This window comes from Moschus berezovskii, chromosome 9 (genome assembly GCF_049115385.1).
Source record: "Moschus berezovskii isolate FMDL1 chromosome 9, NW_MosBer_1.0, whole genome shotgun sequence".
Taxonomy (NCBI): domain Eukaryota; kingdom Metazoa; phylum Chordata; class Mammalia; order Artiodactyla; family Moschidae; genus Moschus; species Moschus berezovskii.
In genome coordinates, this window is record NC_142468.1 from 78,379,331 (window position 1) to 78,400,417 (window position 21,087).

At 39.4% G+C, this 21,087-nt stretch overlaps 1 protein-coding gene and 1 pseudogene across 1 annotated transcript; one reads left to right on the forward strand and one right to left on the reverse strand.

The window, feature by feature from the left end:
- Window positions 1-4,946: 4,946 nt before the first annotated feature.
- LOC148776568 (olfactory receptor 11G2-like) lies at window positions 4,947-5,933 on the reverse strand. Its single transcript, XM_088840203.1, has one exon. It carries the CDS (start codon window positions 5,931-5,933, stop codon window positions 4,947-4,949), a length of 987 nt encoding a protein of 328 aa, XP_088696329.1.
- Window positions 5,934-17,391: 11,458 nt separating this feature from the next.
- Window positions 17,392-18,354, forward strand: LOC129542104 (olfactory receptor 4Q3-like; annotated as a pseudogene).
- Window positions 18,355-21,087: the final 2,733 nt, after the last annotated feature.

Genomic DNA, 21,087 nt, shown 5'->3' on the forward strand with positions numbered 1-21,087 from the left:
CCGAGGGAAAGCTCTATATAGGTTAAAATCATTATGAGAGACTTCTTAGAAAATTCATTCAAGAAATGGTTTGAAATGTGACATAGAACAGTCCTACTCCAAGTGCAGTTAAAGGATTAGCATAGTCCTCAAATTGTTAGCTGTCTGTGATAAATTCAGATACTAAGATGAAGCATTTAGAAACTTTCATAGTTGACTAGTTTGTGATGTGTTGAATCTAATAATATAAAAGTGAGCTATATTTGTGTTTTTATATTTCATTTTCTAGTTATTTTTTAAAATTTTATGAAACTATTAATCTTAGCTGCAATGAATTGGGTTCTTTCACTTCAGTTAAAGGCACTGACTTACAAGACAAGTAGAATTCAAACTGAATGATGAGGGCATTCTAAATAGGAACTGTGTGTGGGGTACATGGGTTGTTAGGCTGTGATGTGTATCTTTGAAGTTGATAAGAGAGAAGAAAAAGAGGGCAGTGGTGGGTGGGAAGAAAGCCTTACTTAGGGTAAGAAAATGCTTTGGTTAAGCCAGAGAATTAACGAGGAAGAGGCAGAGTAGAGACCGATCAAGTTAACAAAATGCTCCCTGAAGTGATGTCTTTGAAAGACCATGGTGCAGAAAGACTGCTTCCTGAAGTGTCTTTTCTGTTTGTGCTGCTTCAACAGAAATACTATAAACTATATGTGCCATATTAACAGAATGTTATTTCTCACACATCTGGAGGCTAGGAAATCCAAGATCAAGGCATCAGCAGTTAGAGTATCTGGTGAAAGCATGCTTCTTGTTTAGACAGCCTTGGTAACACTGTAACCTTACATGGTGGGAGGGATGAAGGAGCTCTCTGGGGTCTTTTTTCAGAGGGTACTAATCCCATTTATGATGGCTCCACTCTCAACCTATTCACCTAAAGGCCCCAAATCCTAATAGCATACCCTCACACTGGGGGTGTGGATTTCAACATTTGAATTTCAGAGGGACACAAACATTCAGGTTATAGCTTAAAGGTTATAAAGATTCCAAAGAAAAGGAGTATAGCCATCCCTCCATATCTATGGGGGGATGGTTTCCAGGATTCCCTAAGGTAAAATTCCAGGGAATGTCAAGTCCCTTACATAAAAATGGCACAGTATAGTCAGGTCTTTGATACTGCAGATTCTCTACCCCCAGGGCACCAGACACAGAGGGCTGACAGTATTTTCAGATTTAGCAGTGGAAGCAATCCTGATTCACAACTAACAAATTGTCTTGTTCTGAAATGTGAGAGCATTTATATTATAAGATAGAACACTGGGTTGCCAGATTTCTGTCATGCAGCAACAGAAACATTACATGATATTGAATGATATCTGTACAGTGGAGAAGAGTCTTTTCAGGAACTGCCCGATTTGAAGGCAGATTCCTTTCCTATCAAAAGTCAGAGAGGTCTGTGATCCCTAAGAAGCAGAACAGAGTGTGTGGAGAGAGAGAGAAAGAGAGAGAGGGGCATAAAGAGAGGAAGAGGGGTGAGGACTGCAGGTAACTGCAGTCTATAATTCTGCATGTCTCATGTTCCTTTATACAAGGACATCGGTGTTTAAAATTGGTAATTCAGTGTCTGCATGTTCATTTGCTCATAACTCATGTCATGTCTTTGTCAGTCATATTACTAAAAAAACCATCTTGTTCTTCAACACAGTAACATCTCTGCTTTGTGATTCAGCAACATCTGTGTTATTGATATACTCTTTATTTCTCTCTAATCCTTGTATACAATGTTTTGACTTGTTAACTCTTTATTATACTGCCCACGTTTTCAGCTACATTATAGTAATTGGGAATTTGGGATAGAAAATTAACTTCCAAATTAGATCTTGTAATGAGAGCAAATTCCCTGTGAACTAAAGCATGAAGTATTATAATGATGGAGATATTTTAGGGTTTACTCTTTGCTAGACTCTCTGATAAGCAGATTGATTCATTTCATCCTCACAATGGCACTAGGAAGAAAGCTCTATCATTATTGCTTATTTAAATATGAGTTAATGGAGGCATATACGAAGTCATTCAGTCAGTGGAGACAGAATTTGAAAAAGTTTGGTTCTGACCGTTACCACATATTGCCTGTTAACTGCAAATTATTTGTAACCTGCTATCAGGATAGTTAAGTAGCCTGTGTAGTGAATATTTGTGAGCTTCCTGACCTACCTCTGATTTTAGTTTCAGAGGTGGTGGGCAGTCCCTTGGGAGCTCAGAATTAGTCTTATGGCATCCCTCCCCTCTCAAGCCCTAGCCAGGAGTCTTCCTGCTTTCTTCCCAGGGCCTTTTCTGAAGACATAATGGCTCATTTGGTGCATCAGTCAATGTGTTTTTGGAAACATGAGTAGTCAGTATCTCCCTGTGCAACCATGGTTAGTCAATAAATATCTTAGACCTGTGCCATTCAAATGGACCATTCTCAGAGGTTCTAGTGGAACCAGATTTTCACTGGTCATAGCAGCTTCTTCTCCTTCCTCATTCCTACTACCTGAAACCACCTTCTATTAATAATAAACTACTTGCACCCAAGTCTTTTCTCAGGTTCTTTTATGACAACCCAAAACAAGACACCCTTTTTTAGTTGTGTTGGAAAGAAAAAATAGTAAACCATTTGTTACAAAAGGATGTATTATCTGTTAGATCCACTCACTTTCACAGTAGAGTGATCATTATTTCAAATTATTTGTTCAGTGTCCCAACTAGAAGCTTATATACCCAAACAATGCAAAATATTGAGGTTAGAATTGGTGAATGGCAGTCTTTATATCTGAAGTGGGAGAAAAGTAATTGTGAAAGAAGATGTGTGAAATAAGTCCATGTGAAACTTCAATAAGAGATGTGTTCTTAGGCACAGCAGCTTTAGGAAAATGTGCATATGTAAGCTGAGGATCCAGAAATTGAACTATGCATGCTTGTGTGCCTTTTGGAAAGTCTTCATGTATCCCGGGGGTAAACAAGTCTCAGTTTCAAAGACTTAATTCTCTAGAACACTGTAAACACACACACACACACACACAAACCCAAAGCAAAATTAAACTAAACACATGGTATTTTGGCTATAAATCGAGAAAACATAATTTAGTTTATGTCTCAGGGAAAGTTGAGAAGGAGAGCCATTATAGAAGGGCTTTGCCAAAAGTTATAGGAGGTGACTTTCATGGAGGATCTGAGATTTTGATTCCAATAAAGAACATGAGAACAAAGAATTCATTAACATTCAAATTTAATTAATATTTATTATGTACTTTCTATGTACAGTTTTAGGAACTTTTGGACTCATGATTTACTAAAACACTACACTAATTGTTCTCTGGGCGTGGCAATTACCATTTTAATTTTAGTTGAAATGAAGTTACCTACCAAATTCACAGTTGATTAATGGAAGAATTGAGTTCCTACCAAGATCTTTTGATTTTAAGTCTCATATCTTTTCAAAGACATCATAGTAAGATTGAAAAATAAATCTATTTTTAGCTTTTTAAGGAACATCCATACTGTTGTCCATGGTGGCTGTATCAGTTTACATTCCTACCAACTGTGGAGGAGGGTTCCCTTTTCTCCACACCCTCTCCAGCATTTATTGCTTGTAGATTTTCTGATGATAGCCATTCTGAGTTGTGTGAGATGACACCATCTTGTAGTTTTGATTTGTATTTCTGTAATAATTAGTGATACTGAGCATCTTTTCATGTACTTTATAGCAATCTGCATGCCTTCTTTGGAGAAATGTCTCTATACATATTCCGCCCATTTTTTAATTTGTTTTTTTTTTCACGTTGACATGCATAAACTGTTTGTATATTTTGGAGATTAATCCCTTGTCAGTTGTTTCATTTGCAAAAACTAAAAACAGAACTACCATATGATGCAAAAATCCCACTCCTGGCATATACCTGGAGGAAATCATAAACTGAAAAGATACATGCACCTCAATGTTCATTGCAGCACTATTTATAATAACCAAGACATGGAAGCAATCATAAATGTCCATCAACAGGGGACAAGATAAAGAAGATGTAGTACATATACACAATGGAATATTACTCAGCCGTAAAAAAGATCAAACAATGCCATTTGCAGTAACATGTATGGACGTGGAGATTGTCATATTGAGTAAAGTTGGATAAAGAAAAACAAATTTCACATGATATTGCTTATATGTGGAATCTAAAAAAACAAGGGTATAAATGAACTTATTTATGAAACAGAAGTAGAGTCACAAATGTAGAAAGCAAACATGGTTTCCAGGAGATAAGCGGGGGCGGGGGGGAGGGATAAATTGGGAGATTGGGACTGACATATACACAGTACTATATATAAAACATAACTAATAAGAACTTGCTGTATAGCATAGGGAACTCTACTCTGTAATAGCCTATATGAGAAAAGAATAAAAAAAAAAGAGTGGATATACGTATATGTATAACTGTTTCACTTTGCTGTACGCCTGAAACTAACACAACATTGTGAGTCAACTATTTTTTATGAAAATTTTAAAAATATTAATAAAAAGAGAAAAAAAAAGAAATCTAGCTAGAAGTTAAACAGAACACAAGGTTTCCCCAACTTCATCACAAAATATACGTGTCTGATATGATGTTGACTGAAGTTTTCCCTAACACTAATCCTGGCTGCCCACAACCCTGCGCAAAATTAGTTGCTTTTTCCTTGTGTCTCATATATTGTACATATATTGGTTAGAATATTTATTGCATTTAATGTTAATTATTTTCTTACTTGTCTGCACCATTAGGATGCAATTTGAGGAAGAGATTGTGTCTGCTTTATCTTCATAATTATGTTCACAATACAGTGCCAAGTGCAGTGTCTAACATGGAGGAGGCATTCAGTTTCTATTTACTGAATGGATGATGGTACACATGTGTGAGAGTTCAAGGATGGCCATTTTATGCACATGATACTAAACCAGATTATCCCACATTCCTCCTGCGCCTGCTGCCAAAGACTTTTAAAGACATTTTAAACTTTCCCAGAACTTTCCAGAGAGCTTTCTTCATATCCTTATTCCTGAGACTGTAAATCAAAGGGTTGATGAGTGGAGTCACCATGGCATAGAACAAGGTCGTGATTTTTGGCAACAAGGTGGAGCGGCTGGATCCAGGGCTCACAGGCATCACCATAATGGTCCCGTAGAATAGCAACACCACAGCCAAATGGGACCCACAGGTGGAAAAGGCCTTCTGTCGACTGGATGCCGAGGGCAATCGAAGAACAGCAAGTAGAACCAGGGCATAGGAGATGAGAATGAAAAGGAAGCTAAGGAGGATGATGAGGGAGCTTAGAGTACAGCTGGTGAGCTTGGACATGGGAGCAGGAACACATGAGAGAGTCAGCAATGGGCCTGAGTCACATACAAAGTGATCAACTGCATTAGGACCACAGAAAGGCAGTTGGGAAATAAGAATAACAGGCACCAGATACCAGAGAAAGCCACACACCCAACAAGCAATCACTAGGTTGAAACAACGTCTGCCAGTCATAATTGTGGCATAATGCAGAGGATGGCAGATAGCAAAGTATCGATCAAACAACATTGCTGAGAGAAAGAAGCACTCAGTGGAGCCCATGGAAAAGAAAAAATATAATTGAAGGAAGCAACCAGTGAAAGAGATGGCCTTGCTCTCTGAGAGGAAGTTGATCAGTGTGTTTGGAACAGTGGAGTTGACACACCAGATCTCCAGGAATGCAAAATTCCCCAGCAGGATGTACATGGGGGTGTGGAGATGCTGGTCCCAGCACACAGCACAGATAATGGATCCATTTCCTATGAGAGTCAGGAGGTAGATGATGGAGAAGAACATAAACAGAATGACCTGAATCTCCCTGCTGCAAGGAAAACCCAGAAGGATGAATTCACGCACTGATTCAGAATGGGATGCTGATTCGGAGATGTTCATTTAGTCTGTAAGCTGTGCTGCAATGAAACATTATTATTGTGAAGCCAAATACAAACAACTGAGCATAACATACAAGGCCCTTCACAATCTGATATTCATCTACTTATTTAACTTCACCTCTTGAGTCCTATGTCCCAGATAAGAAAAGAATAATCACATTTTTGTCAAGTGACATGTTATTCTTCCCACCTAAGATAGCTGTTGCTCCTCCTTTTGGGTTTCCCGCAGGTGGCGCTAGTGGTAAAGAACCTGCCTGCCAACGCAGAAGACGTGAGAGACAGGGGTTGATCCCTCGGTAGGGAAGATCCCCTGAAGGAAGGTCATTTTGCCTGGAGAATCCCATGGACAGAGGAGCCTGGCAGACTGCAGTCCATAGGGTAGAAAAGAGTCGGACACAACTGAAGGAACTTAGCATGCACAGAAGTAGCACCCCCACACACCTTCCTTTCTGCCTCCCTCGCTTTCTCCCCTCCCTTTCTTCCCTTCACCCCCCCTCCACCCTCCGTCTTTCCTTCCTTTCTTCTTTCTTGCCTATTCCTTCTGGATCCCTTCCTTTCTCTTTCTCCATCTTTTTGCTGTTTATTTACTTTTTTTTCTTTGATTGAATAACTTGTACTTGAAATCTACACCGTTTACTGATTGCCACCTTCATGAAATATTACTGGACTTCACCATCATATAGTAATTCTTTGTTTTTGCCATAGCATCTGACATATGTGTATGTAAATTTGTACTATGCCTTCTTGTAACTGGTCACTTTTCTATCTCTTTACCAGTCTGAGCTTCAGGAAGGCAAAGATGTATTTTTCATCTCCATATTATGAATTCCGAGCACAGTTCAGTTCACTTCATAGGCATGCTAACATATTTCCTGAATCAACATTAAAGAAATGAATTGCTATTTTTTAAAGGTTGAAACAATATTCTAAAGTGTTTTCCAGAAGGAATGAGAAAACACTCTAAAGGCTACAGCATTTTTCTACACTAAAGAATTTTCACTTTATACTTTGCATCATTTTTTTTAAAATTTTGCATGTCTTAATATACCGACTATACTGTAAACCTTTGAAGACAGAGGCCAAGTGTTAATCATCTTTGATCTTTTTTGGTATCTACTACATCAGCTGATAAAGAATCTGCCAGCAATGCGGGAGACCTGTGTTCAATCCCTGGGTTAGGATGATCGCCTGGAGAAGGGAAAGGCTACCCACTCTAGTATTCTGGTCTGGATAATACCATGGACTGGTGTCACAAAGAGCTGGACATGACTGAGCAACTTTAACATAATTTTTTAGGCAATATGTACATTGTAATTATTAAATGAATAAATCATTATTTCTGTCCCCTCATTTGAATTTTAATTCAGATAACTTTCCACTTGAAAGCCTTAATCATTTCACATATGCAAGGAAAGAACCATACCATTGGACCTTGAAAAAGAAAGTAGGGGGCAGATGCGTGCAAGGATATGGCAAAAAGAGGAGATGGTGGATCAATGTGGTATGAGACTAGAGTAACCAAATGTGCCAATTCGCCTGGGACTGGACTCATTTCAACCCTGAAAGTCTTGTAACTCAGGGAATCCTCAGCCCCAGGGAAGCAGGGATAGCTGGTCACCCAAGTGAGGTCCAAATTTGACGCAGCTACCTCAAAAATGCAAGTGCACTGGTCCCCTTGGATCTTACTGAAGTCCCTCCTTTCTCTTATTTGTCCGCAGAGAAAAAGGAAAGGGCTTCACCATGACCATGAGAGTATTCAGAGGACGTAAAAACGTACTGAGAAGACACTTGGGAACAACAGCGGGGCTGTCCAAATGGACTTCCAAGAAGGCTGGATGTCCTGTGCAGCCAAGTACACTCATTATCGACTGATGTCACACTCCGGAAATGCAGGCTGTGTGGAAATACATGGCCAAGGTCCTTGGGTGGGTAGATGCAGCCCTGATACTCTTTCCACTCTAAACTAAATTACTCAGTAATGCTGCGTTTTTTTAACCCACATTTCCTTTGACTAACTCTGCTTTTTTCTCTTCTTTCGGTTATCTGAAGGCAGTTGATTCTTTCAATCAAATTTCTCTGAAGAAGAAAAAGACTCCATGAAGACCTTGGAAACGGGGAAATATAATGGGAGGAAGCAGCAGCCAGTGAGACAGAGTGACTTGGCATTGTATTTAAGAAGAAACTGGGGCTGGTATTCTGATCTAGATTGAGCTAATGATTTTTCAAAACATTTAATGATCTGGTTTCTGATGATCAATATACTGAAGAAAACATACAGCAACCTTGGAAAAAGAAAGACCTAAAATAGTTTAATTTGGTTTCCTTACTTAAGGGAAAGAAATACTTTATTATTCCTGAGGGACACTCTGGTATTGGTATGAACCACACTGATGTCTGACACTTCCTTCAGAAGCACTTTGAATGTCTCCCTGACAGTCGTTAGCCCTGGTTTGGCCAGGATCTGTGTCTCTGTCTCTTCTTTCTAAATGCAGTGATATCATGGAATCTATTTTATCAGATAATACCATTGTTATGATTTCCCAAGACTTGATTACTCAGTAGATAGACAATTATATATACACATGAGCAAAAACAAAACAGTTAGTATTCTTTCGGTTTTAAAAAGAATTTGTGAAACATTCCCAAACTGATTTGCTTTTCCTAATTCCTTAACCTACCTGGACTTCCAAGTGGATGGTAATTATTGTAGTTTGTCATCGGTTTTGTCTCTCTGAAACAATGTAAGGATATGTAGATACAGATCCTATAAGTGGAACCAGGGAAGCAACACTTTTAATCCTATTTGACATCATCTCCTATGAATTGCTAGTCATAACTCAACTCTTTTCTTGCTTTCAAAAGAGAGCATAGTGTTACTTAGAGTTGTGAAAAAGCTAGCAAAAGGATTCATCTATACTTACTTCCTTTAATGTCAAATGCCACAGATTTGCCTGGGAATTGAAGCTATTTGGATTTTTGGCCCTCAGATATTTTATCAAGAATACCACCACCAACAACTACACCAAGAAACAAATTTAGGGTTATTTCTTGAGGAGAAAAGAAAAGATAGGGATGTGATTTCTGCATACCTGCGAGCTATGCTCAGGAGGAACTGAGTCAGCTGTGTCCTTGCTTCTTAGCTCCTATCTCAAAAGTGTTATTCCCAGGACTTTCACTGAAAAACAAACCTCCTTTTGTACAATTAACTTGGCAGTGACTGCCAAGATTCTCGTCAGGGGAGATGTCTGGAGGATGATGAAGGTTAGACTTTGGGAGTGGTTTCTAGCTTCTAATTTGGAAGAAAGGATTCAAGTACCATCTACGTAAAGTTTTTAATCTAAAAAAATGGAGTTCTGAACCAACACAACATTGTAAAGCAACAGTTCTCTAATTATAAACAAATTTAAAAAATGGAGTTCTGGAGAGCATCTTATTCTCTATTTTTGATCAGTATTTCCAAAGATTTGGTTCTTTGTATATTTTGAAAAGTTGTCCTTTGGGAAGGCTAGTCTCTCAGGCCAATATCTGCCTTTGCCATCTGTGATTAAATACCTTTTAGAGAGCAACTAGGAAAAATAAGTAGTTGTGTGAACTGAGCATATGGTTGTGTCTTCTGAACTCAAAGTTAATTATGAAATATCTTTTTATTCTGTAAGACCACGGTTCCTCTAGGGAAAGGTGACAGTCATATAATCGATCACGAGAAATGTAGAAAATTGAAAATGTTTTTCTTATGAGGAAAAAAAGGAAAAAACTTAAGGACTATGAGATCTTTCTAGTGGTGCCATTATGGTTTATTTTTTGTTTCCTTCAGAATCAGTGGTCTAACTGTATTAGCTCTGTACTATCATAGTATGAGGCCTTCCCAGGTGGAGCTAGTGGCAAAGAACCCGCCTGCCAATGAAGGAGATTTAAGAGACATGGGTTTGATCCCTGGGTCAGGAAGATCCCCTGGAGGAGGGCGTGGCAACCCGTTACAGCATTCTTGCCTGGAGAATCCCATGGACAGAGAAGCCTGGCAGGGTATAGTCCATAGATTCACAGAGTTGAACACGACTGAAGCAACTTAGCACACATCATAGTATGATGAGGTTTCTGTTACGATTCTTGAAATTATTCCCAATATTATTCTAACTTTTTTGTGTACAAAAAATAATTATCTTTTTTGATCATTATAATAGGCCCAATAATGCTATTCCAAAAATATCTTCCCTGAGGTGTTACCTACATATATTTTCAGAGTCACTCTCTGAATGACCATTTATTTCTTTAAACAAAAATCACATTTCATTTAGGTTGAAATAAACTTTACAAAATTAAATTTATCACAAAAAAATATAATGGGACTATTTTCTGTATTATTCCTGGATAAACCACAAAACACTTATTTTTGTAGTTTTGCTTGTAAATCAAGATGAGGCAGTACATACAGACGTGGAAAAAGACAGAAGGAAACAGAAAAATCAGTTGTGAATGACCATTTTTTTATACCTTAATTTAAAAAAGTAACTTTGGTCATGCTGTGCACCGTGTGTGGTTTTAGTTCCTCAACCAGAGACTGTACCCAAGCCCTTTGCAGTGAGAATGTGAAGTCCTAACCACTGGACACATTCCTTGAATGACCTGTTAGAGGATCTCTGGAGTCAGCTATAGTAACACAGATCGATATAATCAGTCTATTAGTGTCTATTTCTATGTGGTAGTGAAAGGTTGAGCAAAAAATATTAGAAGTTTAAAGTGTTTATAGGTCATTATAGTGCAAGGTGGGGAGCCGTGAGCATCCAGAGCCAGTTTGAGGTGGCAGAACTCCAACACGTGTATGATTAGGAATGGAGGACCCAAGGTAGAGTGAACGTGACCAAGACACACTTTCCCTACTTAACGATTTTGTCGGGTCGGTTCTATCTTAATTTCTTCTGTGCTAGGCACGCCATAGGTTGCCAACTCTTGGTTTTTACCCTGTCCCCAGTAAAACTCTTTCTGCGTTGTGATGAAATAAGACCAGTGTTTCAAACTTCACGTGCATTGTGGTGGGAGGTTTTCCACTGTGATGCAAATATTTTTATTAGTATCAAGTGTGCAAAGATATCTATTCTATTTCACAAATTGGGAATTCATTGGACGTATCTTCTGTTTAGTGGACAGAAACACTTGACATGTAGATTTGTTTTCTATGATATTTAGAGTCATTTTAGCTGACACAACCCCTCTTCTTGCTGCTGGGGGAAGCCACTGTTCCCTAGCATTGGGTTTAGCAACCAGAAGGCATCTTTTTCTCTTCTCCCTAAAAGCTAAGGCTCAATGGTAAAGAATTCACCTGCCAGTGCAGGAGATGTGGGTTTGATCCCTGGGTCAGGAAGATCACTTGGAACAGGAGATGGCAACCCACTCCAGTATTCTTGCCTGAGAAATCCCATGGATGGAGGCGCCTGGAGGGTTACAGTTCATGGGGTGGAAACGACTGAGCGACTGAGCACACACAGACCTCGTTTTCTCTTCTCCATAAAAGCTAAGGCTCAGCATTTTTGTTTTAAACTTCCACCTCTTTCAGTCCTAAAAAGGCAGAAAAAGAAAAGAAAGTTAACAAAGGGAAATTCCCTGAAGCCCAGGGGTTAGCTCTCTCCGCTTTCACTGCTGAGAGCGTGTGTTCAATTCCTGGTCAGGGAACTAAGATCCCTCAAACCAAGCTGCTAAATAAACAAGCCAAAAAAGAATGTCAACATATTTTTTAAAAGGCTAGACATTTGCTTTCCTAATAACTTTTCCTTGTAAGGGGATGGAGACCTTCTTGCATTCTATCATGGCAATTGATTTAAACTTCTCTGTCATTTAACATCTTTACCCACTAGCTTCAGGTAGATGTGTCTACGTGTTGATTAATGGATGTGGAAATATTCTTTGGAGAAAAGTTAATGACCATCCAGAAATTAAAAAAAAGAAATTTAATGGTCTAGTTTAACAGCAGATTGGAGAGCAGATGAAAAAAATATATTAACTTGAGACTACATCAGAAGGGTAAGTAATGCATTCTGAATAGATAAAAAAGGGAAAAATGAAAGAGAAGTTAAAGTGGAAGTCCAATATTAGACAACTGAAAAAGATGAGAGAAGCAGACAGAAGCAAATATTTAAAGACAAAATGTTTGAAAAATTTTATAGATTTGGTCAAGCACAAAAATCTACAGTCTCAAAGAGCAAGCCTAACACATTACAAACAGTATAAATAAGAATATAACTCATGCTTATATGAGTTATATGTAAGCAACCTATATGAGTTATATGTAAGCAACAGAAAACTAAAGACAAAAATATTACTTGAAAAGGAACAAGAGGAAAAAATTGATTGATTACGTCTCCAGAAGTAGGATTTATGCAGAGAGTTGATTTCTCAATATCTACAGTGGAAACCGGATGTGGAATTATATCTTGAATATTCTGTGAGGGAAACTGCCAAATCAGAACCGCATCAGCTGGAGCAACATCCATGGAGGATCGGTGTTAAACAAAGACACGTTAAATAAGAGCAGTGTGGAAAAACATGTGAGGTGTACCCTTCCTAACTCTAATAAATATCCAAACTTTGTGTTTTACTTCTTTAGACATAATTTTTAAACCATCTATATCTGAGAGTTCTTTTATAAACCACGTGTGATAAGCCCAGTGTCTGAAGTCTGGGAGTCTGTCTCTGCTGTCTGAGTTTTTTGTTGGCTGTAGTTTGTGACACTTTGTTATACTGTATATTGTGGTAAGAAAAATAACAGCGCCAAAGATATCAGAGGCCTAATCCTCAGACTACCAAACCTGTGAATCTGCTACTTCACCTGGTGAAATGGATTTTGATGTACTAAGATAAGGAGTTTCAGCTGGGAAAACTTTCAGTTACTAGGTGGCCCCATTCAAGGTGTATCCTTGTGTCCTTAAAAGCATTGAACCTTTCCTGGTTTCAGGAACCAGAAAGATGGTAGGTGTGAGACAAGGCTTGATTTAGTATTGCAGGCTTTGAAGATTCTTGCCAAAGCCTCCAGAAAGGACTATAGCCCTGCCAACACTGATTTTTAGCACAGAAAGACATTGTTAGACTTCTGACCTATAGAATTGTAAAGATAATAAATTTATTTGTTTAAGCCAGTGAGTTGGTGGTAGTTTGTTGCATTACTGTAGCAGTACAAAAGTATTACAACTAAAAAAAATTTTTTTTAAGTAATACAGTTATCTTTGGCTTTGTCTGCTCATTGTCCTTGAAAAAGATGTTTGTGTGGATCCTGTGAGACAGAGGAGGAAAATGCCTTCCTCACCCAGAGTTTGGGCTTGTGGCTGTCAGGCACCAGAGGACACTGTTAAGGATATCCTTAAATGAAAGCAAAGTCTGAGATTCCTGATATGTAAACTAAGGCTGCCACATTTGTGAGGGCCTCTCTGTTACCCCAGCCTCTCACGGGCTTTTTTTTCTTCCCATCTACTTATTACCAAGGCAACCTTCTCTGAATACAGTTCCTTAGAATTGGAGTAAGAAGCATGCTCAGTTCTGATTTTTCTACTTTTATGCATTATATATATTATAGAATGGATATTTGATAATAGTTTGATAGGGTGTTTAGCTACTCTGAAACCATGTTATGGCACATTTTTATTTTCACCTCTTTAAGAAACAAAAAGGAATTTTTGTGACTATAGGAATTCATGAAATGTGTGCTTATTCCTAATCTGCTGAGATGTTTGTGTATGACAAAAATCCTCAAGTATCGTTTTGTTGACAAGTGTAAGTAATATAGCTGGTTGAGACTCTACTAGATACATAAGTGGCAAGGAAATACGAATGTATGTGCAAGATAATAGATATGTTTTTACTTATTAAGAGCAAAGAAGAGTAATTTGTTTGAAAGCATAAATGGCTAATTCAGTTCAGTTCAGTTGCTCTGTCGTGTCCAACTCTTTGCAACCCCATGAACCGCAGCATGCCAGGCCTCTCTGTCCATCACCAACTCCTGGAGTCCACCCAAACCCATGTCCATTGAGTCGATATGCCATCCAACCATCTCATCCTCTGTTGTCCCTTTCTCCTCCTGCCCTCACTCTTTCCCAGCATCAGAGTCTTTTCCAATGAGTCAGCTCTTTGCATCAGGTGGCCAGCTTTAGCATCAGTCCTTCCAATGAACACCCAGGACTGATCTCCTTATGCCGGATATATATAAACTAAAAATGATAAAACATAAAACTTGAGATGAAACAGAAAGATAAATTATTCACTTTAGTTCAAAGTAACTGCAATAATTTTTTCTAAATAAATATTATTTTGGGTTAATTTTCTACCTCTGTTCATTGAAAACCTAAAAATGGTGGAATGTCAACTATGTTGCTGCTGCTGCTGCTAAGTCACTTCAGTCGTGTTCGACTCTGTGTGACCCCATACACGGAAGCCCACCAGGCTCCCCTGTCCCTGGGATTCTCCAGGCAAGAACACTGGAGTGGGTTGCCATTTCCTTCTCCAATGTGTGAAAGTGGAAAGTGAAAAGTGAAAGTGAAGTCGCTCAGTGGTGTCCAACCCTTAGCGACCCCATGGACTGCAGCCTACCAGGCTCTTCCATCCATGGGATTTTCTAGGCAAGAGTACTGGAGTGGCTTGCCATTGCCTTCTCCAGTCAACTATGTTAATGGGAAGTAATTCTTAGGATAAAACTGATTTGGAAATTTTTATCTCGAGTAAGAAGATAATGAATGGCCTATTAAGAAGCCATAGATGAGGCCGATGAGAAGCCAAAGATTTGGGCATTCTGGAGAGCAATGACTCTAATGACTGGGTATGTTTCTTTCAGGGACCCTGGAAGCTCTGCTGATGCAGGTGGATGGGCAATATTGACCTTTACAATGCCTGAATAATCTAACTCGGTGTGGGTCCTACTCTCACCTGCGTGTATCTCATCTTTTCCCTTGAACTGTCACTTTTCAGTGGGAGGGAAAAAAAAAAATCTAAAAACCTGTCTGCCATGAGAACTTCCGCAAAAGAGACATGTCTGATATTATTATCCTGTTGGTATGCTTTATTTCTTATTCTTATCCTAAAGTGAAATCTAAGTCTAAGTGTGACCTTTTAATGTCATGTTAAAATATTATTTAACAAGCCTACTTAAGGCTCGTCTAACTCTAGAAGGATGTAATTTTAACCTGCTGCTGCTGCTGCTGCTGCGTCACTTCAGTCGTGTCCGACTCTGTGTGACCCCATAGACGGAAGCCCACTAGGCTCCCCCATCCCTGGGATTCTCCAGGCAAGAACACTGGAGTGGGCTGCCATTTCCTTCTCCAATGTGTGAAAGTGAAAAGTGAAAGTGAAGTAGCTCAGTCTGTCCGACCCATAGCGACCCCACGGACCGCAGCCTACCAGGCTCCTCCATCCATGGGATTTTCTAGGCAATAGTACTGGAGTGGCTTGCCATTAATTTTAACCTAGTATTTGCTATTTATGGGATTTCAGATGTGTACAATTATATAGTCAGATATAATAGAAAACTGCTAAACTGTGTTAATTTTCTTGTTAATTTTCTAAAAGTCCCAAATGTTAAGGTTATGTTTTCCTTTAGGGCATTAACTGGTTTAGACTCACTAGAAAAGAGTCTGATGCTGGGAGGGATTGGGGGTGGGAGGAGACGGGGACGACAGAGAATGAGATGGCTGGATGGCATCACTGACTCGATGGACATGAGTTTGAGTGAACTCCAGGAGTTGGTGATGGACAGGGAGGCCTGGCGTGCTGTGGTTCATGGGGTCGCAAAGAGTCGGACACGACTGAGCGACTGAACTGAACTGAACTGATATACCTTAGAAGTTTTGCTTCAGTGTTCTTTTTTATACTGTAATTATATAAAGTCGTTATTTATGTTGTTTTCTGAATTGGCTTTGTCATCCTACCATCCCTCATTAAAGAATTAAATACAATTTTGACATGTGTTCATCATCTATTTCAGAATTATGTTTTTTTATTTCTTTTTTATTGAAGGATAATTGCTTTACAGAATTTTGTTGTTTTCTGTCAAACCTCAACATGAATCAGCCATATCAGAATTATGTTTTATAACATAAAAAATTTTACTTCGACAGCAACACAGTCAGTTACTAAAGATAGCATCTTTGTTTTCTGGATAAGATCCATACATAGGCACCAGTTGGAGAAGATGCTTGAAGTATCATCAAGAGACTTGTGTTGTATTAAGGCTCTGTAACACCCTGAAGGAAGTGCTCCTGCTTGTACAGCTTCCTGTGGTAACGTAGCACTTATCATTCAACTAACCCACTCTACGAAGCATGGTTGGGAAACCACTGAGAATTGTTTTACTCAGATAACAGACTGACATGTGGAAAACTGGGAGTATACGTAGTGTCAAATTAATCAACACAGAGTAGGTAAATGGGATGGCTGTGTTGTACAATAAGGTCTGACTGTTTCAGAACCTTCAGAGCCCTGGTCAGCTTTCCAGCAAGAACTGACATACAGACAACTCAAACAACAGCAGCCCAGGGAATCCCAGGGCTCATTAAGCTGAATGGTGGCATAAGGACCATAAAAGCTTCAGATACAGACAAAGCCCAAGGGAGAGGAGATCTCTCCAGTCCTTACAGCCAGCCCTCAGTTAGGGCTTGACTCATAAGAACACCATTAGGGCACAGACAGGGCAACTTTGATGGTCATCTGAGGATTTCTCTTTTTGCTAGCCTGAGACTATGAAGAAGGGGCTGGTGGAATGAAGAGCAGGGTAAAATGTTTTTTCTTTGAAACTGCATAGATCCTGATGTGCAATGATGTAAGTTTCTCAGATCTCCAGTCTCCTCCCTTACACCTCTTTCTGACTCTGAAAACCTTTTTATACCTCCTGTTCATACTCTTTTTCTCTATACACTGACTTTTATCAATCTTAAATTTAAGAAATCATTTGAGTCTTGTTCTCTGTTTATACACTTAGAAGCATTCACAGAACAGTGAAATTCCCACAGCATCAGGGAATTCTAGAGACAGTAGTATTTTGGAAGGTGACTACAGGATTTGGATAAGATAGGATCAAATTTACATAACAGAAGGCACTGGATTCAAGGGGGCTTCCCTGGAAGCTCAACAGTAAAGAATCCATCTGACAATGTAGGAGATTCAGGTTCAACCCCCGGGGTGGGAAGATCCCCTGAAGAAGGAAATGCTAACCCACTGCAGTGGGTTCGTCAACTGGGAAATCCCATGGACAAAGGAAGCTGGCTGGCTACAGTCCATGGGGTCACAAAAGAGTTGGACACTACTTAGCGACAATACAGCAACAGCTGGATTCATGCCAATTCTGTCCTGAGCCTACTTAATTCTAACATAACCCATCCAGATCCTAATTCCCATTTCTTGAATTATTCCAGTTGCCTCATTTTTTTTTTTCCTTTTGTCTAGCTTAAACCTCTCTTGTTCTAATTTAGTTCATCTTTCTTAGGTCACTTGGTATTCTTGACCTGATGAAAAAAGAAAATGATTCTAAGGTGACAGAATTTGTTCTTCTGGGTCTATCATCATCCTTGGAGCTGCAGCTATTTCTCTTCTTAATATTTCTGTTGGTTTACATGGCCATTGTCCTGGGAAACCTCTTGATAGTGGTAACAGTGAGAGTTGATACTCACCTGCTCCAATCTCCTATGTACTATTTTTTGGGCCACCTGTCCTTCCTTGACCTATGCCTGAGCTGTGTTACTGTGCCCAAGATGTTAGGAGATTTTCTACAGGAGGACAAGATCATCTCTTTTTCAGGATGCCTGGCCCAGATCTACTTCCTGCACTTTCTGGGAGCCAGTGAGATGTTTCTGCTGACAGCCATGGCCTATGATAGGTGTGTTGCCATATGTAATCCTTTGCACTACCTGACAGTTATGAACCGCCAGCTCTGCTTTCAGATGGTTTTTGCCTGTTGGTGTGGGGGTTTTGTCCACTCTATCACACAGGTCACACTGGTCATTCCGCTGCCCTTCTGTGGGCCCAATAAACTGGACAACTTCTACTGTGACGTCCCACAGGTCATCAAGCTAGGCTGCACAGACACGTCTGTAGTAGAGGTGCTGATGGTCTCGAACAGTGGTCTGTTGTCTCTTGTCTGTTTCTTGGTCTTGCTCTTGTCTTATGCTGTCATCCTGGTCACCCTGAGAACTCGCTTCCGCCAGGATCAGAGCAGGGCACTCTCTACCTGTGCCTCCCATCTAACAGTGGTCAGTCTGATCTTTGTGCCATGTGTATTCATCTACCTGAGACCTTTCTGCAGCTTCTCTGTGGACAAGGTTTTCTCTGTCTTCTACACAGTGGTCACACCTATGTTGAATCCCCTCATTTATACTCTCAGAAACACTGATATGAAGACAGCCATGAAGAAGCTGAGAAAAAAACATGTCATGTCATGACATGTCAAAGAATGAACAGGAAGAGGTGATTTAGAAAATATATTCTTTCTTAACACACTCTTAACTCATCCTGTACCTGTGAGTACATGCATGAGAACAAATTTGATGACTTTGGTATAAAAGAGAAGGTAGTATAAAAATTATAATGCATTGTTCTTGATTATAGTTGGGAGGCATAGGTGACTTTATCAGCTGTTAACTATTAAACAAGGACCTCAGTAGTGTTTGCTGCTGCTGCTGCTGCTAAGTTGCTTCAGTCTTGTCCGACTCTGTGCGACCCCATAGACGGCAGCCCACCAGGCTCCCCCATCCCTGGGATTCTCCAGGCAAGAATACTGGAGTGGGTTGCCATTTCCTTCTCCAATGCATGAAATTGAAAAGTGAAAGTGAAGTTGCTCAGTCATGTCTGACTCTCAGTAGTGTTTATTGGCCCACAAATGATAATAGGAATTGAGTACTAGGGTCAAAGGGACACGTTGAAACATCAACTATTCTAGTCTTTTGCCTATAAGTGGTCTTCCTTTATCCATTTCCCTTTTAAGCTCTTTTCAAATGAAAGGAGATTGTACAGCTCCTTTTGTGTCCTACTCCTCTAGGGTATAACATTTCCTGGTGTCCAGAAGTTCCTTCTGAGGTCTCATCAGAGTCCAGGGCAATGTGAATCCCTTTTGTCTTGTCCATAACAAAGCTTGAAAACATCACAAAGTAGCCTGAGTATTAGTGTTCACCCAGGAGCTATGGTGTGCATTGTGCCAATTTTTAGAAATGCAGTTGAACAACTCGTTTGATTGAACATAAGCTCTTAATGAAGTTTACGTGTAAAGGAAAGTCTAAGGGTGCTGGAGTGAGGGAAGCTCTCAGCATTCTGCTGTAGAGAATTCTTTAGAAGAGGCATTCCATTTCACCTAGAGTTTTTCTTTTAGCTGAATTATTGGGAGAGAATTGATAAGATTGCTCTTTAACGGTTCACAATGTTTAAGAGCTCTGAACTCTAAAGGAAAAAGAGAAAGAAATGAACTATGGTTTAAAGCACCCACCTACCTGGTTCTTGCCACTGAGGAAATATTGCTCTGCCCAGAAGTGCTTTGAAAAGTAATATTATTCAACTTTGTTTTTACCAACTCAATTTTGTTAAATAATATCTTGCCCAAGATCATGTAGAAAAAGTATAATTAACCAAGAAAGCTAGAAACTTTATTAAGTCTAAATTAATATTTTTTTCTCCCCAGGAAGAGTATTAATACAATCAGATGAACTAACTGCTTTATTTCAATTATACCTGCATAGGATCATGAGACCTAGGAGATCCTTACAAAAATATTCACCAGAACATTTATATTTAAGATTATCTAGGTGACTCAGTGGTCAAAATCTGCCTGCCAAGCAGGAGATGTGGGTTCGATCCCTGGGTCAGGAAGATCCCCTGAAGAAGGAAATGGCAACACACTCCAGTATTCTTGCCTCGGAAACCGCATAGATAGAGGATCCTGGAGGGCTACAGGGTCGCAAAGGGTCATACATGTCAGCGATTAAACAACTACAACAAACCTATGACATAAGGCTCTTTGCAACTTTTTATGCCTATGGAAGGAATTTATTCTATTTACTAAATAATAATAGAATGATGGACTTTGAAGAATATTTTTATATTTGTTCTCTTTATTTCCTAATCAATTGCTATAGGGAGGCTTTTCTGATTACTTAGTTAAAAAGCATACTTCAGGAAAAAAATGTCTGAAATTCTACCTAATACCATGATTTATTAGATAATTTGCAACACTCCTCATCATATAAGAGTTTTCTTTACACTGGAATAAAGACTGGATTTTCATTTTTATGCTGGGAGTTAGTGAATTTATGTTTAAGAAACTATATGTGTGTGTGTGTGTGTGTGTGTGTGTGTGGTTACAGAAGGAATTCTCAAAGACCAGGAACAAAGTTACCACTTGGGTGATTTCTTAACAGGATGAATGAGGGTGCATGGCATCCTGGTACAGATTACGCCCTCCTCTTTCCCTTCACTCCATGATATTTCCACAGAGAACTATTGTCTACCATAGACATCCAGAAGGGCTGACATGAGGAAACTGCCAGTCAGAGTAGTGTATGAGTTGACAGGAGGGACTAAGTGGTGCTGAGAGTCAGCCAGGCACATTGCAGGAACATTGGGGGAACATGAAGCTCCAGGCTTTCTTATTGTATCAGATGACTGCAACAGCCCCTCTTGCTGATGTCTCTCTTTCATAGGAAAATTGAAGGCCTTAGGAAATCACACTTATTAGAGGGTAACAAGCGTTATTTTGTTTAACTTTCCTGAGAACCCTGTGGGGCAGATACTATTATTTTACTGTCCTCATTGAACAAAGAGATAATTGAGAGGTTAAGTCTCTTGTCCTCTGGTAAATAGTGGAGCTGGACCATGATGAGGATGTCAAACTCCAACGTCCACACTTCTCACTCTCTGTTCTACTCCCCCAGGCATCTGCACTCACATACTGTCTTCAAATACTATTCACCTTCCCCAGTGGATAGTGAGAGCCTTACAATTAGATATTTGGGTGACCTGTTGATGCCTGGGGGAACCCCCAAATGGCAAAATGACTACCACATTTCCAAGCACATAATAGGCTTTCAGCAAATAGCGGCTCAATCAATGAATGGATAATAAATTACTAGTGAATTCACAAAGGAATAATGAATGAACGAATATAAAAGGATCCAAAAATAGGATTTATTTACTAAAGGAAC